The sequence below is a fragment of the Balaenoptera musculus genome, chromosome 2 (assembly GCF_009873245.2).
Source record: "Balaenoptera musculus isolate JJ_BM4_2016_0621 chromosome 2, mBalMus1.pri.v3, whole genome shotgun sequence".
NCBI classification, from domain to species: Eukaryota; Metazoa; Chordata; class Mammalia; order Artiodactyla; family Balaenopteridae; genus Balaenoptera; species Balaenoptera musculus.
In genome coordinates this window covers 170,493,228-170,518,849 of record NC_045786.1, presented here as the reverse complement: position 1 = coordinate 170,518,849, position 25,622 = coordinate 170,493,228, and the positions used below count along the sequence as shown (strand labels likewise).

Below are 25,622 nucleotides of genomic sequence, written 5' to 3'. Positions count from 1 at the left end.
AAGGCCCCCAGAGCAGAGCTGGGGGCAGTGGGCAGAGGGTGACCGATGGGGCCCACTTTCCACGCCGTCCTCTGGGCCCCGCTTCTGTTTCCCTTGACGGGGGACTCTGCGATGTGAAGGTACAGTCGTTTAGTCCCTCCTCCTTTTTTATGAAGAAAGGTTTCTCCCTATTCTAAAAGGAGATTATTTGAAAATTAACAAGAAACAGTGTGAATAAATAGTCACCCTTCTCCTCGTGAGCAACACCACGGTCGGTATTTCTGTGTGCTGCCTCGTTCCTGGATTTCTATTTCAATACATGGATATTTTTAAACATAACAGCAATTCTACGTGTAGTTTTGTGTCCAGTTCTTTTCACTGGCGTTTAAGTGTTTTTCTGTATCGTTGAGGAGAGAAACTCTCCTAAACGTCATCTGAGTGACGACAAGGGTATAAACTCTCTGCTGTTGTTGGACAAATAGTTGTTTCCAGTTTTGATCACTGTAACACCGTCTGCATTCTTCACGATTGGAATTAATTCCTTAGGATACGTTCCATTGGGAGCACTGGGTGATTTAAAGATATTTTCAGTTTCTCACATTGTTCTTTTGAAATTCAAAAGAAAAACCCGACAAACCTTGATGTCTGAAGTGTAGTTCATCCTCTGCAGCCTCTTGGGGTTTGGGGCGAACCCAGACAGATGGGCTGAGCGGAGTGGTTCCTTGGTCTGGGGCCATGGACGCGGCCTGTGGTTTGTGGGACGAGCGATGGCCTGTGTCCCTTCTCGTGGCGCTGGCTCTGTCGCCGCCCATTCTTCCTGACTGCCATCCTGGGAAGTGGGCGTTGGGCTGTGGAGCAGCGGTGTGCCGGGCCCGCCTGCTGCCCAGGGCGGGCGCTGAGCTGGTCGGCACGTCTGCTGACTCCCACCCAGGCCATGACTCCAGCGGCAGTCTGACAGAGAAGGGAAGGGCTGGGAGCTCCTGGCTCAGCCCATCGGAATGGCAGAGGGACACAAAATCGCCGCCATAGCCAGGAGACCACGGGCGGGCGGTGTGCCCGCCTTCAGGATGGCTCTGTGACCGTACAGGGCAGCGTGAGAGTTAGTGACCTGACTCAGGTCGTTGGTCACACGCAAGTGGCTGGTCCTTCTCCTGACTTCAGGGCTGTGCCTGGCAGCACATCCCCTGGTGGGGCGGCGGTGAGCAGGGGACCTGGCTTGCGGCCGTGCCCGAGGGTTGGGCAGTAGTGGGGCGTCCGGGGGAGATGCTTGACCAAGAGCCACGTCTCACTGGGGACCTCTGCCGGCTTCTCACAATGGTGCGGTGCTGTCAGCTCCTTTCAGAGTGGCCGGACGTTTGGGGTCCTGAGCACTGACCTATGGGAGTGGGCCTGGGTGGTGGGGAGAGGGTCTGGAAGTCTGGGCCCTGGGCCCCCCTGCTCACCCGCCAGCAAGTAGGGACACTGTTCCTTGTGGCCTCCTCGTCTGGAAAACAGGGACGATGCCTTTTGGCCCCTGCGAGCCTTCAAGGAGGCGCCAGGTGCAGGGGCTGCCATGCATCACACGGGGTGGATGGGGGGGACCTTCCCTCCCCCACCGACCCCACCCAGAGGGGGACCACATAGGGGTCAGTGGTTGTTTTAACGTAAGGTTGAGGGAGCTGGGAGGGCCTTTGGCGTTTCCCTTATCTGCTGTTTCCCGAGTGGTGTTCCAGGGAACCCTCCTGCCGGCAGCAGGTGGAGGGCACAGAGGATTGGGGAGCCCAAGCTGCACCCCATCTCCGTCCCCCTGCTCAGAGGGCCCAGCACCCCTGGAACACTGAGGCCCTTCCCGTCAGGCCTGTTCGTGAGGGTGGGTGCAGATGCGATGTGGGAACTGCTGGTTAGTTTGGGCTGATTGACGGGTAAACCGAGGCCGGGGACCAGTATGGGGCGTGAACCGTAGTGACTGCTGAGGGTCCCCTGCCCGGGCCCTGGGCACAGGGAAGCCTCTGGAGTCACCGCCCGGGGCCCAGTCCCCCCACCCTGCCCCTCCACTGCCCCGTGTGTGTATAAAGAAGCCATTGCACCTCTCCAGGTCACACAGCGGGGCTCCGAGCTGCCCTGTGGTTACCAGGGTCTCCCTGGGAGTGAGGGGGAGTGGGCTGGCCAGTGACCTTCTTCCTCTCCAGAGGGCTCCGCATTCCCGAGGGGTGACTGGCAGAGCAGCGGGGAGGAGTTGGTTATGTAATTGGGGCGGGGTGGGCCGCCCCCCATTCCTGCCCAGGGCGGGGCTGAGGGCTCCTGGGCCTGGTCCAGGGCTGGGGAGACAAGGCTCCTGAGGGTATGCTTGGGGAACAGAGTGACCCACAGCGGGCAGGTCAAGGGGCACACGGGCACCTCCTGTAACTGGGGGCGCGTCAGAGGCAACAGCTGAGCACTGCTGATGGGCAGAAGCTCATGAAGCCTGGGCCAGGCTCCAGCGCGGGGGGGTCGGGCCCTGGGGAGGGGGCCACTGGCCGCCCCATCCTCACAGGGCGCCCGTGGGCTCCTCCTCTGCCGGCAGGCTCTGTCGGGGAGGGGCACAGCGTCCGCGTCATGCACCAGGACCCTGAGGGCCCAGGGCTCGTCCGCGGTCATGCTGGCCGTGCTGGCACGGTTGATGGCGGTTCCAGCTTGTCCTCTGGCTGCGCCTCAGCCCCCTTTGCCCACCAGGGAAGGTTAAAGGCCCCCCCGGGGGGGCAGTGGTGTGGGGCATTAGGGAGCTGGCTTTGGTCGAAGGTCTGGTGCCTTCTGCGATGAAGGGCCGGTGGTGTGATCTGCGAAGACCCTGAGTCCTGTTGGGGGTCGGGGCCGGTGGGTACAGCAGGAGCAGCAGACCAGCCCAGGGGTGGGCAGGGTCCAGGCTGGCGTCCGGGCTGTGTGGCCTCTGGCCGGGCGCTCGTGTGGGTGAGAGGCGCATAGCCGTCCCTTAGCAGGTGGCAGCAGACCTCCTGGGGGAGGTACCCCATGCTGTCACAGAGGTGCTCAGACCCACCTTTCCTCCCTCGGCACGGGCACCTGCTGTGACTCTTTGGTCCCCTTGCCTACCCTACCCTGTGTTAACCTTCCCTGTCCCGTGTTCTGCCTCCCTCCCCTTGCCCTCTCTGCCCCATGTCACCCTTGGCCTCCACCCAGGCAGGCTTCCTTGTCCTGGCCTGGAGTGAGTTAGTCCTTAGTTTTCTCCTCTGAGCTGATTTCCAGCCCAGTGGGGAGGTAGGACCAGGGCTGTGGGTAGCCAGGGTGGCGGAATTTCTCCCGCTTCCTTTTCTTTTAATAGAGACAGGATGCTTTAAGGTGGTTTTTAAAAATTAATTAATTAATTAGTTAGCTTATATTTTGGCTGCGTTGGGCCTTCGTTGCTGCATGTGGGCTTTCTCTAGTTGCGGCGAGCGGAGGCTTCTCTTTTTGCGGAGCACGGGCCCTAGGCGCGCGGGCTTCAGTAGTTGTGGCACTCAGGCTCAGTAGTTGTGGCTCATGGGCTCTAGAGCGCGGGCTCAGTAGTTGTGGCACAGGGGCTTAGTTGCTCCGTGGCATGTGGGATCTTCCTGGACCAGGGCTCGAACCCGTGTCCCCTGCCTTGGCAGGCGGATTCTTAACTGCCGCGCCACCGGGGAGGTCCCTCTCCCGCTTCTGATGTGATTGTGCAGCGCGGTCAGCGTGGTGAAGGAAGGTGGATTTCACCCCCTCCGCGTTCAGGAACTGGGGGCGTGTGGTTGGGGGTGTCTCACTGGCCCCTGACTGCAGGAGAGGTGGTGGGTTATCTGCATTATGCAGCCTCCCAAACAAATCGCTTGTAGAAGTTCTGTGCGTCAGGCAGGATGGAGCGGAGGAAGCCCAGATGCTGACTTGGCATGCTCGGGGCCTCAGTTTTCCCCCGAGCAGGGGAGGGCCTCCCTGGACCCTGGGCCATGGGGTGGGCTGCCCCTGGGTGAGAGTCCCATCAGGGGAGCGTTTGTGAGAACTCTCTTTGGACCTAAAGCATTGTGGAAGCTGAAGGAGTCAGCCCAGGACAAGCTGGTGAGGGAACCTCTCATCCCCTTTCTGCAGGTCAGGGAAACCTGGGCTCAGAGGCCCACCGGAGGGGGCCCAGGGGAGGGTGGGCCCTCCTGTTGGATACAGTCTGCTGACGGGTGACATGCCCCCTTTGTGTCATTACAGATCCCTCGTCCACCTACATCAGGCAGCTGGAGACCAAGGTGAAGCTGCTGGAGGGTGACAAGCTCCTGGCACAGGTAGGCCGGCTGTGGGCCAACCCCACCCTGAGGGCCAGCGCAGGCCCTGCTGCCACCCACCACTCCAGGGCCTAACCCTCGCCCCAGCGCGCCTGGGGTTCCCTTCCCCCTTCCCACCCCTAACCTTCCACCTGCCCCCGACTCCTGCCCGGAGTCACCTCCTGGGACACCTGGCTGAGGACAGCCACCTGCCTTCCCTCCATCACAGCCTTTCCCTGTCTGTCCCCGCAGTGGTCTGCGAGCTCCTTGGGGGCTGGTGCTGGGCCCGTCCCAGAGATGGCGCGGAACACACACATAAGTGCTGAAGAAATGGACTGCTTTGCCCTTTGGATGGGCGTATCAAGGCCTAAGAGGCGGGCTGGCCCGTCCCCGCTCAGACCCACATGGAAACTTCCCTGCCCCTGCCGTGCCAGTTTCTCTCTGGGCTGGGGTCTGCCCTCCTCCCTCCTGCCTGGCCTGAGTCCACAGACAGATGAGGCCAGGCCTCGTCCTCGGCCCGTCCCTGGCCTGTCCCCAGCACAGGGACGGCGGGTTAGAGATGGGTGATGGGGTCAGTGCGGGGAGGAGGTGGTGCAGGATGAGAGATGGCGGGTAGGCGTCTGTGCCCTTGCCGAGCGCGGCTGGAGCGTGGAGGGGGCATGGCTGCCGGGACGAGGGGCCTTTCCTGCTGTTGGCAGCGTGGTGATGGGGGGCTGTGATCAGCCCGGTCGGTCGGGGTGTCTGGGGTCAGCTGCCTCAGCTGACCCTCCAGCCTCTTTCTCCCTTGTACTCATCCCTGACTTCATCTCAGTATCCCTCTCCCCTGCCACATCTGCTGGCCCATAAGTGGCCGGCCAGGATGCCCAGAGCGTTTCTCTGGGAACCAGCCCCAGGGAGGGCTCAGCTGCCTGGCCTCGTTGCTAGGCGACCAGTGGGCTTGGCGCCACTGCCCCGCTCAGACACCCTCTCTGCGCGCTGGGCGGCGGCTGGGGTGCTCACAGCCCCAAGTGCAGCCCGACGACTGCCATCCCACCTCTCGCCTCACGTGGGCTGCTGGAAATTCCCCCTAGCTCGGCAGGACTCTGCAGAGTATGTGGTTCACATTTGGGTCTTTGCTCCCCCACATCCCACGGCCACCGCACTGTGTCAGGCGCATAGCCAGGCACTGAACTGCAAGGCTTGTTTTCAAACAAAATGTGTCATTTGTAAGGTGCTGGAAGGGCCTGGCTACAAGATATGCTGGCTCCTTGGGGCTGGCAAGGGCAGGGAGGGGCTGGGGCCTCGCCTGGCTGTGGGCTAGGGCTCCTTAGACCTGCACACTCCATGTGGGCTTGTCCTGGTTGCCAAGGAGGGTGTGTGGGGCGGGCTGCAGGAGCTGTAGGCAGAGGTGATGGGGGAGGGCAGCCTCAGGACTTGGGGGCCTTTGCTCTGGAGCTGGTTCCCGTCCAGCAAGTAGGGGAGCAAGTCACTCACTTCAGCCACTGTACAGCAGGATGAAGGCCAGCACCTCGCTCTGGCAGTGGGAGCCTCCGACCAGGGGAGTCAGCAGCCTTGTGAGTCTGCCCCAGTCCAGCTCTTCTTTGTGTCACTGCTTCTGGGGAGAAGCAGGTTGAGAGCTTGGACCCCAAATTTGGGATGCCATTTGCAGTGCTGTTCTGCAGTGCAGCCAGGGCATGGCTTGTGGTCCTGTTTCCAAGGACAAGGACAGAAGTGTTCCTGTGGCCCCTGCTCTCCTAGGCCACATTGTCCCACCGTGAATATGCCCCCAGTTCCACATGGTAGACTTGACCGTGGACTTGTGCAAAAGCTGCACACGCTCAGGCCGCAGAGTGGCAGTCCTTCCTCTTCCTCCTCCCTCTGGGAGGCCCCTGGGCTCATAAGGGAGCCCCCCATCGCTGTGCCCACTTGCCCCGTGCCCACACGTGCAGAGGTGGAGGTTGACGGGGCCCTGTGTCTGGAGCATCAGGGGTGCGGCCACCACCTGGGCAGGGGGTTTCTCTGCCTGGTCCCTCCCCGCCAAGCCTGCTCTGACCCGCTCCCAGGGGTCGGACTGGTGACCTTGTCCTTGTCCCGGAGGCAGCAGCAGTGGGGTTCTGTCCCCGACCTGTACCCACGCCAGGCTCTCCGGAAACACATCCATCAGATGGGGGCGCGACCTCTCGCCTGGGCCCAGGCTTGCTGACTTCAGGCAGATTGGGCTTTAGGGACAAGAGCATGCTTTCGCCCGGCTCCTCGCTAGTACAGGAGAAGTGCTGGGAACTCAGAGACCATCCAGTGTGCCCGTGTTCCAAATTTCTTGTTTCTTTAGGAGACTTTTCTTTCTCCCCAGATGAAGCCTTGTGAGGCTGAGCTGCTCTGGTGATAGCCGTGGGTGCTTGTGTGTGTCATGGGGGGGGCACCTGGGTCCTGTCCTTGTCTCTTCCTCACGAGGACGCTGCTGGCGGGTGGGGGTCTTGCCCAGGGTCTTCCAGCGAGTGGTGTCAGGGCCATACCCAGCATCCCGAGAAGGGGGCAGCCGTGTGGTGCTGGGGCCTTGGCCCCCCAGGGCACTGCATACCCACCTGCTCTGGTCCCCTTGCTTCAGCCGAGGGCCAACCCTCAACCTACAGTATGCAAAAGCACCCAGGGGCCAGGGTGTGGGCAGGGCATCTCCAGGGTCATGGGCGGGGCTCCTGTTGCCCCTGCCACCTGCTGCCACCAGGGCTTGGCCTTGAGGGTGGGTGGGTGCCCTGGAGGAGGGCTTTGCTGTTCTGAGCCACGCAGGAGATGTGAGAAACAGTGAGAGAAGGGCTGCTTCTGGCCTGCTCAGGGCTTCCTGGCAGCAGTTGATACCTTGCCTGCCTTTGGGTTCCTAGGGTGGCTCAGGTGGCATCAGCTTTATGAGGACCCTTGAGCCACTTCCTCTCCCCTGGCCTCTGTTTGCTTACCTGTAAAATGGGCACTCACTCACTCACTCCATGTGTAACTGATCACCTGCTGTGTGCATGGCCCGGGGGTACAGTGGTGTCCAGGCAGAGGCCTACCCCCAGGGGGCACTCTTGTGCTGCCTCCTTGTCTTGGCCAGCAGGCTCATGTATACAGGAGGGCTGTGGAGGACAGTGGAAGTGGGGAGAACTCCGTGGGCAGGGCTCAGCCCACAAGTAGAGTACTGGTCTTATTTTGATGGGGTCCAGGGAAGATGGGGTTTCCTTAGCCTCCTTCCTCCTGGCCTCCTGCCAGTAGCCTTCCCCAGCCACCCCCAGGTGGCCCGGCACTTGCTCTGGGCTCTCTCAGCCCCATAGGCTGCCCTCTCTTGCTGATGGGGTATTGGGATTCTCCTTGTGAAGCCTGGCCCCGACCCCTGCTGGACTGTTAGGTATTCAAGGACTGGGCTGCTGGGTCTCAGTGGTCACATCTGTGTCTCAATGCCCAGCTGGACTTGGTGGATGCATCTTGGGGAACCCTGGCTGCACACACCTGGTCTCCCAGGCCGGGAGGGGAGGCTGGTTCTTGCCCAGAATAAGGAAGGTCTGCTTAACTCAGGGAGAGCAGCTTCATAAGGTAGTGAGTGTACCATCTTTGGAGGTAATCAAGTGTGGATGGATGGATGGGGGAGATGGATGACCATGTTTGGGCATATTGAAGAAGGAGATCGCTGCCATGGGTGGGATTCTGGCCACGGTCTCATGGGCTCTAGCTTGTGAGATTTTATGATTCTGGCACCTATATCTTTTCAGTGAAATCAAATTGCACAGAAACCTCCAGCTCTGTGCAAAGTGGAAAATCTGCCTTTGGCGAAAAGCAGGGGAGAGCAATGTTATTCTTTTAACTATCTTCGGGTGACATGGCTTTGGGGTTTGGGTGGGAGGCCAGAGAGCCTCTGTGGATTCCCGTTCCCCACTGCCCACCCTCTCCCTCCACGGCCTCTATTTAACTCCAAAACAGCTTTAATTAAAAATGTGCCAGTGTTCACAGGCTAAATTACTGTATTGCAGTTCATATTTTCTTTCTCATGTCGGCTTTAAAATTTCATCAACACAGCTGCTTCCTCTGCAGTGATTCACCTGGAGCCCAGTATGTGATATGATTTTTCCCGTGGATTCTGTGCTTAGCCGGGCTGTAATTGACACGGGGGCCTCCGCTCTGTGGTTCCCTCCATTCACTTCCCTGCTGGGCTGATCAATGAAGGCTCCACATGTGCCCAGAAGCCAGCTTCACAAAAGAGCAAGAAGCAGGTTGGGCAAGAGTGGGCGGCCATCTGGGGAAGAGGAGGCAGTGGTCCAGGCCCGCGGCTGTGACCGGCCCCAGCCGGCCCCCCTCCTCCTGGCCCCTGTGCCCGCTCTTCCCATCCTGCCATGCCACACAGGGTCACGGTACACTCAGGTTGGAAGTGACCCCAGGATTTACACCAAGCATGGATGGGGAAACTGAGGCCTGGGTGGAGGAGGATTTCCTGGGACAGGTGACTGTATTAGTTTGCTAGAGCTGCCGTAACAAAGAACCACGCACTTTGGCGGAGGGGGGTGCGTGGAGAAGGGGCTTAAGCAACTGAAATGTATTGAATGTGTTGTCTCACAGTTCTGGGGAGCATGGGGTCAACAGGTCAGCATATGAATCTGACTGGGACACAATTCAACCTGTAGCAATGGTGTTGTTGGCCTGATGGTATAAGAAAGTGGGTTTGAGCCCCGGAGGAGTCTGGATTCAGATAATCCCTGCTCCACCACTCACCGGCTGTGTGGCTTTAGGTAAGATACCTTATGTCCCGGTGCCTGGTTTCCTCACCTGTAAGACAGGGATGGTGGTGACGCCTGCTACAGCACTGACTGGAAGCTGGGGGCGCCCGGGCAGTGCTTGCCCTTCTCTCCTTTTCCTGGTCTTGGGAGCCTGGGATTTTTCAAGGTCTGGCAGATCACACCCATTCAGCCGGGCTTGGTCCCTGATGGACTGCTCCTTTTTGCCTTTTGTCTGAGTTTCGAACCATCCAGGCCTTGGGACTGAGGAACAGTCTGCTACTATCTGAGCCCGTTGCTGACACCTCAGTACTGTTTCCCGCATCCCCACGGAGGGTTGTTTTGGTTGGTTGGTCCCCTTGCCCAAGCCCTGCGGAGGTGCTGGCCTCGTGGTATGTCTGTGGTGGCAGTTCTGCTCACTGGTATCTTCTGTGACGTGCTGCCTTGTTGACAGGCTCTGGGCCATCCCTGCTTCGCCCGTTTGGTGTCCGGGGTTGGCTGTCATGTCCCCGCCCCTTCTGTCATGAGTGATGTGGTCTCCGGAGGGCTTCATCTGCTTCATTAGCAGAACCTTAGAACCTTAGTCCAGCCTCTTCCTCAGCCAGGGAGGGAACTGCCTCTTTCCATCATCCAAGCAGATGGTCAGTCTAGCAACGTGGGCAGGAAGAGAGACTAGGAATTCTGCCTCTGTCCCCTATGCCCGAGGCTTAACCAGTGTCCACCGTGAGCCACACACTGGGTGGTCAGGATGGTAAGAGGCCAACCCCAGAGCCAGAGGGCCTGGTTCCAATCCCCAAAGTGCCACTTACCAGCTGGGTGGCATTGGGCCAGTGGGTTAACCTCTCTGTGCCTCAGGTTTCCCAACTGTAAAATGGGGACACTAGTGGTGTCTGCCCCAGGATTAAAGGGCAAATCACAGAAAGCACTGAGGGCTGGGGCTGACTGGTGATAAGGGTCATGGGTCAGCCACTGTGACCTCGCCTGTGGGCCATCCAGCAGCTGAGTGTCCTTCTGGACCCCAATTGACATGCAGGCAAACAGAGACCTGGAAGTTGGCGAGTTGCTCAGATCCACTCAGTTGCGATGGGATTTGGATTTTGCAACACCTGTACCCTCCAGAGTCCCCCACCTGCCTCCACAGAGGTTACATGGCCTGCCCCTCACTCACCTCATCGGAGCAAGTAATGGTCCTGCCAGGGGACCCATGAGGGGATGACGGTCATTGTGGTTGAGACTTGGTCAGCGCGGTACCCATCAGTTACAGGCCACGTGGTTCTGGGCGGTACACACATCCGAGTTTGAAAAATGGTTTAGGACCTGAAGTTGCATGGGAGTAGGGGGCAGTGCCAGCTGCGGGTGAGAATATCAGCCACGCGTTAACCACACGTGGACGCCACGCTGCCTCGTCTGAGCACTAATCGGAAGAACCCACTGGATCCCCGGCCACGCTGCAGCCCCTTTAATTCACGGCCTGCTAATGAGTTCTCGTAAAATTAAAGGGGAAAAAAAGAAGGTAAATCTGGTTGGTAGGACCCGTATGTTCTCATGAGAGACCTTGCAGGCCACCTTCGCCCCGAGGACAGGCAGATATCTGGCCTTGCCCAGCTGGCTGGGATCTCGGGGTGCCTCTCAGAAGGGCAGCTGTGTTCCGGTGTGAGCCTCGGGGAGGGCTGTGAAGGGGTTGGGGCCCCAGTGCCTGGCGTGTGGCAGGCGCGCTGTCAGTCCTCGTGCAATCTGGAGTTTCTAAAAACATGGGGCTCCTGTGAGGCGCCTTGGGGACCCCGACCTTGGCCCTTGGCCTCCCTGCTCCAGCCCAGCCGAGGTCCTGGTGGCTTTGGGCTAATGGGTGTCCAGGGGAGGGAGGGCAGAGGTGAGGGTCGTGGTTGGCATTGCTGGGTGACACTTGCTCTCTTCCCTTCCAGCTGCCCCGCCCCTATGGCCGCCCGAGAAGCTGGCTTCAGGTAGAGCTGCCCGGCAGGGCTTGTTTGCAGTGCTGTGTGGGGTGGGGGCTGCTTGGAGTGCTGTGTGATGCCCTGTCTGCTCTGGGTGCCCCCCGCAGCGCCCTCCCGTCTCTTCCTGGGAGCTGACCACCACCTGGGTGCCCTGGTCCTGCCTTTAGATTCATCGTGGGATCCGCCCTCTCTCTGAGCTGGCGTTACTGCCCAGCTTTACAAAACAACAGCAAAGTTATGAGACAGTAGCCTCTTGCGATGCTCCACCCAGGCCCCTCCTTTCCCACCTCTCACCGGATCTGCCCAGCTTGTGAGGTCAGGGGGCAGGTCGAGATCCCCACTTTGCAGGAGAACCTGCAGTGCCTGGTAGGGTGAGGGCTTGCCGAGGCCGCAGGAGTTAGTGCTGGCTCCCAGCTGGTGAGGTCTCCAGGGATGCCTGGAGGAAGGAAGAACCCACCAGAGCCCAGTGCTGGGCTCCCACCCTCTCCGAGCGCTACAGCTTTGCCACCCCTGGGAGGCAGGCGTGACTGCCCTGTGTTAGGGTTTCGGAAGGCGGGGCTGGTGTCACTTGGGATCGGAGCCCTGTCCCCGTGATGGAGACACCGACACCTCCCTGTGCCACGAGGGCTGGCAGGCTGAGGGATGGCTCCCACTGATGGGGTCCTGCCCCTGGTCACTGCCTACACATCGGCCTGTGGGCCCTGGGTCTGGGGATCTGAGCGGCCACCTGCGGGCAGACTGCCACATGGGGACGCCTGGGCGCCCCCGTGTCGGTGCCAACTTCCATCTCCGCAGTGGCAGGCCTCGCTTCACCTGTCAGGCACTGCCTCCCTGCCTGGGTGCACACAGTAGGACCATGTCCTGTGGTAGCCTACGGCCCACCTGAGGGGCTGAGAGCCCTTTGGGACCAGGAAGGCAGGGCGAGTAGCTGCCTCTGAGGGAGCCCGGAAAGCGGCCCCCCAGGGAGGAGCCCTGAGTGGAGGGGCGGGGAGGTGGGCGCCTGGCCTTGTTTTCTCTGAGTTCTGCCCTTGGCCCGTTTCTGTTCAGCACCTCCTTTGACAGTGCTCCCCAGGAGGATCTGCAGGTGGCCTCCAGGGAGCCCCCGGCGTTGCAAGCAGGAGTCCCTGGGCAGGCGATCACTAGGTGCTCCTGCTGGGAGCCCCCTTGCAGCCCCACAGAGGCCCGGAGAGGCTGGGGTAGCCTGAGTTCACACCACCCACCGCGACCCGCTCTGAGCTGGGTAGCGTTGCAGTGATGGCCCTGGACGGAGGTCCCGGTGCCCTTGACAGTGGGATGGGAGGCTCTGCAGCCTCCTGGGTCCCTCCCTCCCGGTCCAGAACTCCTGTGCTGCTTTTCCGTGGGGGCCAGGGCGGGGTGGAAGCGGCCGTTGCTGTAGCTGCCGCGCTGGGTCATTTCCTTCCCTTTTAAGGATCCGGGCAACCCTGTTCCAGCTCCTGCTCTGTGTGTCAGATCCGCTTCCCTGTGTCCCGAGGGACCCCGTTAGGGGGCCTGGGGGGGGCAGGGCAGTCCTCTCCTGGGGAGCAGTGGTGCGCCCTGTGTCCTGCCCGCCCTGCCACCCCAGAAGGCCACTTCAGCTTCGCTCCATCTCAGTGGTGAAACCCTAGGGATTTCGTCTTCCAGGGCACCACGAGGAGAATAGCAGGATTTTTAATTTGGATTTAAGTGCAATTATGTTTCTTCATTTCGATGCGTCATTAGCGACGTTGCCCCAACATTCTCCCCGCCAGCTTTGTCGCTTGCTCATAAGTGCTGTGGGCTCGCAAATAGTTACGGACATCACCGGAGGCAGGGGTGGGAATTGCACGCTGCTAATTAAGAACTCCCCACCCTCTTGCACCCACACCTCCTCCCCAGGGAATTATCTGCGGGGAGGGAGGAGACGCACAAACCTGTGTTTTCAGTAGCGGCACGTGGGCTGCTTCTGAACCCATTTGGTCCGGGATCAGAGGAGCTGTGGAGGAGGGGAGACTCAGCCCAGAGCAGAATCTAGACGGGGTGCGGGTAAGGACAGGGCAGCACCCGCCGTCCTGGTCCCAGGGGCCGACGGGAGAGAGCAGTGGCTCCAGTGCCTGGCCCTGTGGTCAGACCCATGCCAGTGTGTGTGTGTGTGTGTGTGTGTGTGTGTGTGTGTGTGTGTGTGTGTGTGTGTTGGGCCAGCCGGGCCTTGCACCTGGTCCCTTGGCTTTCTCTCGCCAGGCAGGTGGGGATGTGCCTGCAGAATTGTGTCGGGGCCCCAGTGAGAGGCCTGCGGCCCCAGGGGCGGACATTCAGCGTGTTGAGTTTAGAACGTGCTTTCCACTGGAGAAGATTGTGTAACTGTCACAGAGATCTGGCCAGGAAAATAATTGGTTTTGGGATTTTTGCCTATAAATGGAGCTGGGGGTGAGACCCTCCAGGGAGGCAGGGGTGCCCTGAAGGGGGGATCCCCATGGGAGGGTGAATGAGTGCTGGGCGAGGGGCGGTGTCTCTTTCTTGTTGGTGCCTGGTGTCAGAGGCTCAGCTCAGATAGACCCCTGGCTGGGCCAGGGAGGGTCAGTATGCCTTGGGCTGTAACGCCTCAGGTTAACCCAGACAGGCCTTGGTCGGTGCGTGACAGTCCCATTTTAGGATAGAGGACTGTGACCGAGGTCCCCCGGTAAGACCCTGCTGCAACTCAGGGGACCCCACTTCTCTCCCCTCTGTGTCCCTTGGTGACCTTGGCCACACTCCGGTCCTCCCTAGGCCACGGGAACAGTCCTTAGCTAGGCGGCTGGTCTCTGCTTTCCGTGGGTGGGAGCCTAGGGTGGGGATGGGATGGGAGTGGGGTAATGAGGGGAGTGACTGCCTTTCTCACGTTCCCCCTGGCCGCCTCCACTCCTGTCCTACAGATGCTTACAGGGCATCTACAAAGGCCCAAGCCCTTGAGACCTGGGGGGTCTGACTTGGGTCTGATGGGGGCGGGAAAGCAGAACCCAGGGCGCTGGTGAGGCTGGAGGTCCCGTGAGAGATGGGGGCCTGGGTCCAGCGGCCGGCGGGGGGAAGCTGGGTGTGTGCAGGGGCTGCCGGGCAGAGCAGGGGAGTGCTGAGGAGCAGGAGGAGGGGCCCCCAGGCTCGGCTGCTGCCCCGTCTTGCTCCCCCCAGCCCTGGCCTCTTCCCCTCCAAGGGTTTGTTTGGGCAACTCAACGGCCTGCTGATTTATGGGACGTTCCGCTGCATTTTATCTGCCCAGAAGTGTTTCCGCAGTTCCTTTGAAGTAGAAGAGGGTGTTGGGGTCAGAAGCACCACCCCAGGGTTGTAGTGATGCAGAGGGTCCAGAGGCCAAGGTTTCTGCTCAGCGGGACCGGGGGACCTCCACTGGATTGAGCGTGACCCCTGGGTCCTCCCCCTCTCTGGGTCCAGCCCCAGCTTCTGGGGGGCTCTGCTTTGCCCCGAGGGGAACCACCTAAGGCCAAATATGTGCTTGTTCATTCATTCATTCACTCATTCATTCATTCATTCACTCCTGCTTCCCCCCCCTCCTTCTAAGCGTGCCCTGGGCGTTCATTGGTCGTGACCCCGGCTGCGCTGGTACCTGTGGATACAGAGGCTGAGGCCCGGGGCTCACACTCACGGCGGAGGTCACGGGCAGCGTGTCAGGCCGCTGTGCACGCTCACCCCTCGGGCAGCCCCAGCCCCGTGGGGGCGGGAGGACTTCCCCGAGGACGTGGGCCCCAGGGGCTGCAGAGGCCGTTCCCCAGGCCATTCGGGGACCCGAGTGCTGGATGCTGGAGCAGAGGAACGAGGGGGGCGGGGCGGGGAGAGCCACGCCCTCATTCACTCACCTGTTTATTCAGCCATTCAACAAACGTTTATAAAACACACAGCAGGGGCTTCCCTGGTGGCGCAGTGGTTGAGAGTCTGCCTGCCAATGCAGGGCACACGGGTTCGAGCCCTGGTCTGGGAGGATCCCACATGCCGCGGAGCAGCTGGGCCCGTGAGCCACAACTACTGAGCCTGCGCGTCTGGAGCCTGTGCTCCGCAACAAGAGAGGCCGCGATAGTGAGGGGCCCGCGCACCGCGATGAAGAGTGGCCCCCGCTTGCCACAACTAGAGAGGGCCCTCGCACAGAAGCGAGGACCCAACACAGCCATAAAAAAAAAAACCAAAAAACAAAAACAAAAAACACACAAATACTTAAAAAAATATATTAAAAAAAAAACACACACAGCAGGGAGCGAAATGAAGCCCCTGGCCTCGTGGCTCTGACACTTGTACGGAGAGATGGATGTCAACAGCTACTGATGACAGTGGCCGTGAGGACAGATAAAATGGGGGGGGGGCAGGGAGGGTGCACAGGCCGGGCCTCCAGGCAGGTGTGAGGAACAGAGCAGCGGGGGCCCGCCGAGGGAGCCCCGCCTGGACCCGGCAGACGTGCCTCGTCCAGCAGTCCAGTCCGAGGGCCTGACGGGAGCATCCTCGGCCCGCTCAGCCCAGCCCCTCGCCCCTGCCGTCTAACCCTCTCCCCTTCTCTCTCACGCAGCAGGCAGGCTCCGGAGAGTTCCGGACGCTGCGGAAAGGCTTCTCCCCGTACCACTCGGAGTCCCAGCTCTCCAGCCTGCCGCCCTCCTACCAGGATGCGCGGCAGAATGTAAGTGTCCCTCCCCCACGAGCCCCACTGTTCCCACGTGGACCGCCCACCTCCGGAAGTGGAGGGGTGAGCCTCGGGCCGGCTGGTGACCTGCCCAGGGCACGAGGATGGTCCACGGCTGAGCTGGGATTGGGATTCTCAACTTCTGCCCGAGCTGCTTCCGGGGCAAGGCTTGGGCTCAGGTCCAGAGTGGCCTTCGTCATTCCTCCGCCCTCCCAGGACGGCGCCTGGGCTCCCGACCCACGACGCTCCACCCTCGACCCTTAGAACCTTGTAAGGGCCCGGCGTGGTGGTGAGAGGTGGAGGCCCAACTTGGGATCCCGTTGCCGGCAGCGCGGGCTGGGGCAGAGGCCACGAGGCCCAGCCGCCGTCTCTCTGTGCAACTCGTCCGCCTGTGTCACTCCTTGGACACAGCAGGGAGTTGCTGCCCTGCTGGCGCTGGAGCTTGGGGTGGGGCTGCCCTGTGTGCATGTGAGGGCGACTACCCCAGACTTTGTAACGGAGGTGGGGGAGGAGCTCAAGTTTATGACTGTGGGCTTCCGTTATCACCAGGGCGCCTCCAGGGTGATCCTGGCTTCTCGCCTGGGCTCTGACCTGCCCTGGGTGGGACAGGGAGGGCAGCGTGGGGCCAGCTCCCTGGGGTGTGCATGCCCGGCTCAGGACTGCTCCCTGCAGGTGAATGTGCCCGTCATCCCTCTGTGACCGAGGGATGTATTCTTGTATTCAGAATACACAGAGCTACAGAAGCAGAAAGTACACTAGTGGTTGCCAGGGGCTGGCAGGCGGCGGGAGGTGGTGATGAAAATGTTCTGTTGGATGACTGCACAAATCTGTGAATGTGCAAAAACTACCTCCCAAGAAGCACGCGTTCGCGTGAGCTCTGTAGATGTTCATTGAGCATCTGCTACATGCAGGGCCGTGCTGGGCGCTCTCCACACACAGAAGCCCTGCAACAAGGCAGGGACTTGATGAGAAGCCCCCACGGAACAGATGAGAAACCGAGCTGGCCTGAGGTCACTGCAAGGTGGGCCTGGACTCTCCCCCAGGGCCCCAGCCCTGCTGTCTCCCTTCCATCCCAGCCAGTAAGGGCAGCCCCAGGGTTCCTCCCGGGGCCTCTGCGCCGGCAGGAGCAGGCTCATGCTGCCACTGGCTGCTGGCCGAGCGCTCTGCTGTTCCTCTTCTGAGGCCCTTGCACCTTCGCCGGGAATGTAGCTGCTGACGCTGTGCAGGCAGCAAAGCCTGCCGATGACAGATAATCCAAATATTTATCCAGGAGCCCCGTGGCTGAAAGAGGCCCCATGATGAAGGGCTCTGAAGAGCCCAGCATTGCCCCCACAGGAGTGGCTCCCCCAGCCCTTCACACCCTCTGCCCTCTGTTCATTCTGATCGACTGTGGGAATCCTAACAGCTGACGGTACTGGGCACTGAAGTCTTCTTGGTGAGCTGCAAACTGTAAAGTGCCGTGCAAACCTGGCTGGCTCCTGGGATGTGCAGATGTGAGCAGAGGGAGCTCACTCCCCCAGGCTGAGCCCCTGAGGCCTTGGCAGTGCTGCTCAGTGCTAGCGGAGGGCATGAGTCTTCCGGAAGGCTTCCTGGAGGAGGCCTTGGGAGGGGCTCCCTGTGCCTTCTTAAGGCTGCCTGCATGCCATGGGTTGTCACCCCCCCCTTTGGAGGGAAGGAAGCTGAGGCCCACCGGGGTGGGGTGGGATGGGATGGGACGGTTTGCCAGGGTCGCACGGCTAGTGCGTGCCAGCACCAGGCCAAGCTGGGCTTGGAGGCCAGGGGCCAGCGTGCAGCACGAGGCTGGGGGCAGGTTCCTGGGGCAGACGGAGAGGGTGATGGTGTCCTGTGGGAGGGGCAACCACAAAGGCTGCTGAGGAGGCAGTAGAGGGGCCGGAGCTGAGGTGGAAGCTCAGAGGCCAGGCCTCTTGTGGTGTTTATAGGGCGCTGAGCCCTTGCTGGGCCCTGGAGGGCGCATGGGTCCACAGGGAGAGGAGGTTTGTTGTGGGGGGGACCCCCTGTGCTCTGACACTGCCGGGGGCCTCGTCTCTTCCACAGCTAGGTGTGGGCACATCTTCTGTAAGGCTACCTGCATGTCCACATGTCAGAGAATCCCGAGGTGAAGCAGGTGACCCTGTGGGGTGGGGACACCTCCTCCCTGCCCAGCTGGATGTCCCCACCCTCCCCACTTCTCCCACCCACTACCTGTCAGTGGAGCGAGCAACGGAGCTTGTACCCATCAGCGTCTGAGAGGACGAGGCTTTCGACAGGTCCCTTGGGGAAACTGGTTTCCCTACTTTTTTTTGGTCAGTTGACTATTTTTAAGTGTCCATTTCAGTGGATTTTAGAATCTTCACAGATCTGTGCAGTCATTACAGCAGAACATTTTCATCACCCTGGAAAGAAACCGCGTGCTCCTTAGCAATCCCTCCCCGCAACCCCCCGCCCCCAGCCCCTTGGCAACCGCTAATCTACTTTCTGCCTCTCCACATTTGCCTTTTCTGGATATTTCATATAAACCGGAATCATAAAATATGTCATTCTCTGTGACTGGCTTCTTTCACTTAGCACCACGTTTCTGAGATTCATCCACATTGTAGCATGTGTCAGACCTTCATTGCTTTTTACTGTCAAATTTTATTGTCCACATAAATTTGGACAAAATCTTATGTCCAAAAATTGTGTGGGTACCCCACATTTTGTGTGTCGTTCATCAGTTGCTGTGCATGGGTTTGTTTCCATTTTTTGCCTATTGTGACTCCTGCTTCTCTGAACACCCCTGCACAGGCACTTGTGTGGACGCCTTGTGTTCAGTGCTCTTGGGTGTACACGCATCTCCCCGCTTTTGGCTCCAGCGCTGGAGTCCCACAGACCCGGGTTGGAGGCTCGGCCCCCTGGTTTACTAGCTCTGTGGCCTTGGCAAGTCGTGCAGCCTCCCCTTCCTCATCTGTAAAGTGGGAGCATAGGAAGACAGCGTCTGCGCCGAGGGTTGCAGTCGGCACTCCGCGGGCTGCTCTGCTCCGAGTGGGCTCTTAGGAAGTCGGGGGGAGGCATCACTGGGCTCTCCAGGCTGTGGTCCTCCCGCCATGGCAGGCCTGCAGCGGTGAGCTGGGTTTGGGAAATGCTCTAAAGGTCGCAGTCCTGACCGCTGTCCGGTGGTGGCTTCAGTCGCAGGATGCCGCGGCTACGCTCTCATTAGCACCTGCCGTCCGCTCGGTGGGGTGGCCCAGGAAAGGGCTGGATTGCACAGCCTATCCCGGGCACTCCTGGCCTTTGCTTCAGAATCGGCCCCCTTGCAGCGCAGGCGGTCAGGGAGCCCCAGGCGCAGACAGGACCTGAGGCCAGAGGAGCCGAGGGCCGGGCGCCTTCCTGGGCTGTACTTGTGTGCTGTCGCCCCCTGCTGGCCTTTAGCGGGGAGGGCAGCCTTCTGCCTCAGGGTGCGCACCTATGTGTGTGTGACCCGCCCCCAACCTGTCTCCCAGAAGCCGCTTTGGTTCCCCCGCATGACGCACCCGGCCGGGAACCAGAGACCGGGCAGCCTGGGCCAGAGTTAGGGAAACAGCATCCCAGGGCTCTCCATACACCCTGGGACACAGGGACCCTAGCTGTGGTCCAGACAAGGAAACCGAGGTGCAGAGCGGGTCGGGCCTGCCTGGAGAACCTTGCCCAAGCCCAGCTCTCCCGGACATCAAGGCTGTGGGGTCTGGCCTCTGCTTGGAGCCAAGAGCAGGGCGAGCCTGCGAGGCCCTGGGAGCAAGTCCGGGCCACGTGGGCAGGTGGGGAGAAGGCAGAGGGTGGCTGCTGGTGGTGGAAGATTCCAGGCCCCAAGGGTCCCCGCACAGCGTCCCAGGACCCCTGGGCAGGGTCCCAGGGTGATGGCCTCATCAGCCGAGCTCACTGAGTTGGCCTGGTCTCTGGAGGGGTCATCGGGGGCCACTGACGGAGAAGGAAACCAAGACTCAGAGACACGAAGGATGCCCAAGGATGCCAGGGTCTCCTCCCCATCACGCACTCCCTGGGGTGTTCTTGGTGTTTAATTTCTGCCTTCCGGCATCTGCCGGTTCCCCTCAGGTCCCCTCCCAGCGTCTTCTGACCTCCCGGCTCCTGCCGCCCCGCAGTTCCATCGGTCTCCTTGTGTGTGGGCTCCTTCTGTGCGGCCCTGATCCCTTCTTGACCTTGCTCTGGGGCCGGGGTCCCCACTGCAGCCCCAGGCAAAAGCCCTGTCTTCTGCCCCATGGACACCTGGCCAGAAGGCGCTGGCCAGCCGGGGAGAAGCCGGGCAGACACTCGGCTTCCGACACGGGCGGGCAGAGGGGCAGGGAGTGGATCCCTTCCTCTCCCGGCCTGTGTCCCGGCCCCCCAGGCTGATGTGGGAGGTGGGCACATGGTTGCCAGTTAGGGTCTTGGCAGAATGAGGTGGCACTGTTCCTGGGTGGCCAGACAGAACTGGGAGGGTCAGGGCTGGAAGCCCCGGGAATGCCCTGGGGGGTGGAGGCCGGGGAGGGAGAGGGGCCTTAGGAGGCAGGCCACCTGGGGTTGGAGCCCAGGTCCTTCGCATCTTCCCGGGTGACCTGCAAAACAGACAGCAGGACCTTCCCTGTGGGCTGTTTAGAGGAGCCTGCGGGATGTGTGTGGGGAGTCCCGATGCTGCCCCCCTGCCCTGGCCCAGTCCCCACGCCCAGCCTCCTCTCCCCCGTCACCTCCACCCCCATTTCCTCCAGCCTGGGCCCTGGCCCCGCAGACGCGGTGCCCTCTCCCAGCTGCTGGTCACACCTGCGGCTGCCACCTGGGAGCCAGCCAGGGCGAGCTGAGACGCACTTCCTTCCCACAGGGCCCGGCCTGCACGGTTCCTGAGCTGTCCTCGGGCGGCTACAGCTCTGCGGGACAGAAGCCTGAGGCTGTCGTACACGCCATGAAGGTGAGGACCAGGCCCTGCCGGCTCCCGCTCCCTCGGGGGCCCCCAGATCCCTGCTGCACTTCAGGAGCCTGTGACCTTGGACCCCACGTTTGCCCTCTCTGAGCCTGGGGGCAGCTGAGCCACAGGGCGGGGACTTTGGTCTCTGGGTGGCCGTGGCTGCCTGGAGCACCGTGGAGGGGGGATTCGGAGGTGCTGGGTAGCGGCCCGGGAAGCTGAGGCCTGGGGGAGGTAGGGGGAGGGCTGGCACTCCCCAGGGTCGGGGATGGGGGTTGGGGGGCGAGGCTCAGGTCTCCCAGGCCCACTCTCCTCCTGCGCCCTGCTCAGGGCCTCCGGGTGCGCCCTGGGGTGCATCTCCCACCACGGCATCCCCGTCCCTTCATGTGTATGCGCACCGCGGACGCAGCGCCCGGTCCCCCGGGTGTGAGGCCCGGCACGGCCGCAGAGACACGGCACACTGGCGCCCGTGCGGGCGGTGACTGGGACACACCCCTGACGTGCGTGAGCTGGGCTGTCCGTCCTGAGGCCCAAGTGGGGGCCCGGGGTCGGAGTGAGTCCCCTTGTGTGACAGTGGCCCCCACCCCACCTGTCCTCTCTGCTCCCGCGTGACCGGTCTTCAGCTCTGCCCCTGGCGCTGACACGGGGTGCTGCTTGCCTCGTGCGGCGTCCTCGGTGTCGCTGTACTGCGGGGAGAGGACGCGAAGGGGGGAAGGACGACCTGGCCCTTCTGCCTCTCCACGCCCCTGTTCCCTGCACACCACCCCTCCGTCCCGGGACCCCACGGCTCCCGTTTGCAGCCGGGGCTCAGGGCGACCTGCCTGAGGCCTGCCCGGTGGCGTCTGCCCCTGACCCTGGGACCTGTCCCCTGCAGGTGCTAGAGGTACATGAGAACCTGGAGCGACAGCTCCAGGACAGCTGTGAGGAGGACCTGAGTGAGAAGGAGAAGGCCATCGTCCGCGAGATGTGCAACGTGAGCCTCCTGGCCCGGGCCAGGGGCGACCTGGGGGGCGGTCCCTGTGCCGCCCTTACTCCCCGCAGGAGGGGCCGGTGACCTGGGGGGCGGGGAGCAGGTGCTGGGGCTTCGGGAGCCCCGGCCTCTCTTTGTCCCCTTGACTTCCTCCCCCCTCCCTTCCCCCTTCCCCTCTCCTCCTCCCCTCCCCCTTTTCCTCCCCTCCCTCTCTCTCTCCTTTCCCCTCCTTCTTTCCTTCCCCCCTTCCCTCCCCAAGAACAGGGTCCCTGATCTCTGGTCTTGCTCGCCGCCCCATTTATCCTGACCCTTGGCCCCTGTCCCCTGTCCCCTGATGTCTGTCTGGCTCCCAGCCTCCCAGCATGCTGGTGCCCCTGCTGGCTGCCAGTGCACAGGTGGTGCTCCCGGGGGTGCAGGCGGGACGCTCCATTCTGCGGGACCCTCCACCCTGGAGCTGGCTGCCTTGGCTTTTGGAAGCTGGGCTTCTCTGGGTCTTTGGGGAGGCAGAGCGTCATCCCCCGACCCGCCTGGCCAATACGCGTGGTCTCTTTGGACTCGTGAGGGAGCCAGCAGGGAAGGTGGATCACGGGGCTGTACCTGGGCCTTGCTTGGGGTGGGGTGTCCCGAGTCCCCCTCCTCTGCCGCCTCCTGGGTCTGTAGGCCCCACTGGACAGCCACGAGGCCAAGTCTGCCCCCAGACGTGACCTGCTCGGGGTGGGAGGTATGGTTGTGAGGGTGGACGTGCAAAGACGTACTCTGAGGGTCTCTGGGCCTCACGCGGCCTCCGTGTCCCCTCCCGGCCCCATGGCTCTCGGGACGCAGGTGATTCTGAAGAGCGATGGGGCAGTCTGTGCGCACAGGCCCCTGGGCAGGCTTGGGATGGGCCCTCCACTCACAGCTCGCCCCTCCCCACAGGTGGTCTGGAGAAAACTGGGAGATGCCGCCAGCTCCAAGCCCTCCATCCGGCAGCACCTGTCTGGAAACCAGTTCAAAGGGCCTTTGTAGGGCCGTTCCTCCGTGGACGTGGACTGGCCCTGCCTGGGGTCCCCAGACGTGGGCAGGCCCTCGCGCCGAGCCACTGTCTTCTTCTTCCGTGGTGAATTGTACATAGGACGCTGCCTGCTGTGGCCTGGCTGCCGGGGGTGCGACTCCACTTCCCACCTCTCACACACCAGCAAACCGGGAAGACTATTCCCCGCGGCAGAGCGGCCTGGACAGCCTCGTTCCTGCTCTGGGGCCCGGGCTCTGGGCTCCACTGGCGAGAGGCTGAGGCTGCTCAGCAATGTCCGGCCCAGGAACCGTGCCAGGCTGTGCCCAGCCTTGGTGGAGCGGCGCCTCATCAAGCCCTCCATCCCCGGCTGCCACCTGTGCTGGACAGAGGCCGCTGGCAGCTGGACTGATGCACGGGGCACCGCTTCTGACCCGCCTGCTGTGGCCTGAACACTGGCTCCATAAGCACTGGGTCCCCAGAGTCGTGGACGAGGAAACTCACCCGCGGCCCTTCCTCTGGCCCCAGGGCCCGGCCTCCTTGCTGCTGGCTCTGCTTGTTTTTAGAGTTCACGCCCCCACCCCTGGCCACACACTCTGCAGTGTCCCCTCACCCTGTCCTAGGCTGTGCCCTATCTTTTTGGGTCCCTCCTGCCCAGGGCCCGAGGCGCCTCCATTTCTGTGCTTCGCATCATGGGCTGTGTAGAGTCTCTGGGCTGGGCCTCTCTCTCCGCATGGGTGGCACTGGGCCGTGGCTGGGCCTCTGCTCAGGAACGGTTGCCCCCGGAGCTTGGCCCCCTCTTGGATCACTGTGGACGGAGTTGCGTGGCTGCAGGTGAAGGAGTTCTGCTCTCCTTGGGAGGAGCCCTGCTTCGCTCTGGTTTTCATTTTCCTGTGTGACCCTCAGCAAGTCACTCAGCCTCTCTGGGCCCCTGGTCGGGAAAGGAGGGCTCAGAGGTTCGAGGCCATCTGCTCTAGTCAGCCTGTGTCCTCACTCACAGCACGCGAGCCAACGGGGTCCTCCTGCTGGAGAGGCGGCTGGTGGCTGGGCTGGGTGGGGCGGAGGCCCCAGCTGAGTTCCGCTGCCTTGCTGCCTCCTCTCGGTGGGCGGTCACCTCCCTTCCTGAGCTCAGCGTCCTCCCCTGCAGAGTGGGCAGCCTAAGGCCCTCCTTGCAGGGCTCTGGGGATCCAATAAGACCTTCAGTGTAAAAGGATCATGTATAAACTGTAAAGCGAGACATGTAAATTTTAAAGTTTGTGTGCGAGGGCAGTGAGGCCCAGAGGGGGTAAGCGATCAGTGGCGTATCACAAACGAGATCCCAGAGCCTGGAGGGCGGGGACAGGCCACTGTTGTAACCAGCCCCGGTCCACCCGCCATCTGCAGTTCCTCCCCCATCGCTGGACTCCAGCAGTAATTAGAGCTCTGCGCACGGGCGAGCGAAGAGCCCGAGAGGCTGGCTTGGCATCGGGCAGGCCTCGTCCAAGGCTCACGTGAGGGATGGGGACCAGGTGAGGGGACGGACGAGGCTGCCCCGTCCCTCTCCCCGGCGGGGACTCTGAGCCGTCCCCACCGCCTGTCTGCCATCGGCACCCTTGGGTCGACACTCAGGGGAAAGGCCCGCGGCCCTCACTGTGCCCGAGGAGCGCGGAACGGGGGCCGGCGACAGCGTCGGGCACGGTCCTCTTGCCCTGGGTGTTATAGGAAGCTGTGGGCTCTCTGGGAGGAGCTGGTCCCTAGGTCACGTGGTGAGTTCCCTGTCACTAGGGGTGTGCACTTGGAGCTGGGTGAACATCCTTGGTCATATTCTGGGTGACTCCTGCCCGGGTGGGCAGTCAGCTGGAGGGCAGAGGCCCCCTCCCGGGTCTTGGAGTCCAAAGAACCACGGAGCAGCTCGAGGGGGTCTGGGTCTCTTGGGTGGGAGCCACATCTGAGAACCCGTGTGTCACGTCTGGGTCAGGCTGGCTTGGCCACCACTGAAAATAAGCAATAAGTCAGGTATCCTGGTGACTGCAGGTCTCCTGCAAACTGACCCAGGGAAGAACAGCCTCCAAGGGACCTTTCCCTGCCGGAGGGAGGTGACCCTGTCCCCTAGTGCCGCGGTGGCGTCCAGGGAGTGGGTCAGGCATTCCCTCCAGAAGCAGCCTCCCGCCCGCCATGGAGGCAGCACCAGCTGGTGCCGACGTCCCCTTCCTGCCCCTGCCTGTGTCCCGGAGCCAGCACTGCATGGGAATGGCTTTCTAGGGCAGACCCATACCTGTGACAGCATCTCTTTTAACGTAAGCTGTTGAAAAGCCTGCAGCGCCTCTGCGCGCCGCACGCGGGAGCCCACGGCTGGGAGGAGGTCCTGGGGGCCAGCTCTGGGCGAGTCCCCGCTCTGCCACTAGCAGGGAGTGTGCAGAGGGTGACACCGGCGACCCTCCTCCCATCTGGAGCCTCAGCCCTGAGAGCTCGTGGTGGGGTGTTGCTGAACCTGGTGTCCTTTCATAAACACTGATTCTAGCGCCCGAAGCCCCGTGTGACACCTGAGCTGTTGGCTTCCTTTCCCACTGTGATGGACGTCACCCTTCCAGCCTCATCCCAGGTGGCCAAGCCCATCCTGGAATCGGAATCCACTGAGCACATTTTTATCCAAAAGTTATTAGCCACACATCAGTGTTTAAAGAGAAAAAAGTGACCTTTCATTTTTTTTTTCCTTGAAAACTTGAGAGGAAACAATACATACTACTGACTTTTTTTTTTTTTTTAGAAACAAAGGAAATGCATGACTGCAGAGCGGTAGAGGTGTATATTTTTCATAACGTGGGGGAAGTATTTGTGCTGCTCTCTGGGAATGGGCGGACCGCCTGGCCCCTGTCCCCAGGCCGGCAGCCGCGCTCTATCTATCTATCTTCTGTCGGATGTGACCGCCTGAGTACTGGGGCCGCCCCCTCCCCGGCTCTGGGCAGAGCTGGGAGCCCTGGACCCCTGTGCCCGTTTCTACCTTCTATTGAACCACTTTGATTTGGGGAGAGAAAAAAAATTAGAACTTTTTGATAGTGTGGTAAAAACATTGATTTGAACTATTTTAGTAAAAGGAGTAACAGAGAAGATTGTGATAGTGTATACTTTGCGCTAGATAAATAAAGGCTCTTTGCAAGCCTCCGTGGTGGGTACGCAGTGCTCATTTGTTTTGGGTGATGGGGCCCCTCAGGGTGGATGGCGCTGCTCCATGGCCTCTATCTAGTCATAGGCCAGAAATGCGAAGCATTTCAAA

The 25,622-nt window shown here is 61.4% G+C and overlaps 1 protein-coding gene across 3 annotated transcripts in view; it reads left to right on the top strand.

The window, feature by feature from the left end:
• CCDC85C (coiled-coil domain containing 85C) overlaps positions 1-25,510 on the top strand; it is an 83,491-nt gene extending 57,981 nt beyond the window's left edge. Inside the window, exons 2-7 of one of the 3 annotated variants that reach the window (XM_036842583.1) lie at positions 4,156-4,229; positions 10,843-10,881; positions 15,392-15,499; positions 20,331-20,417; positions 21,286-21,384; positions 22,297-25,510. In XM_036842583.1, the coding sequence (XP_036698478.1) occupies positions 4,156-4,229; positions 10,843-10,881; positions 15,392-15,499; positions 20,331-20,417; positions 21,286-21,384; positions 22,297-22,386 (497 nt within the window). In that variant the 3' untranslated portion in view covers positions 22,387-25,510. The remainder of the gene's footprint in view (positions 1-4,155; positions 4,230-10,842; positions 10,882-15,391; positions 15,500-20,330; positions 20,418-21,285; positions 21,385-22,296) is intronic. The other 2 variants (XM_036842585.1, XM_036842584.1) reach the window with 2 other exon arrangements.
• The last annotated feature ends 112 nt before the right edge of the window (positions 25,511-25,622 follow it).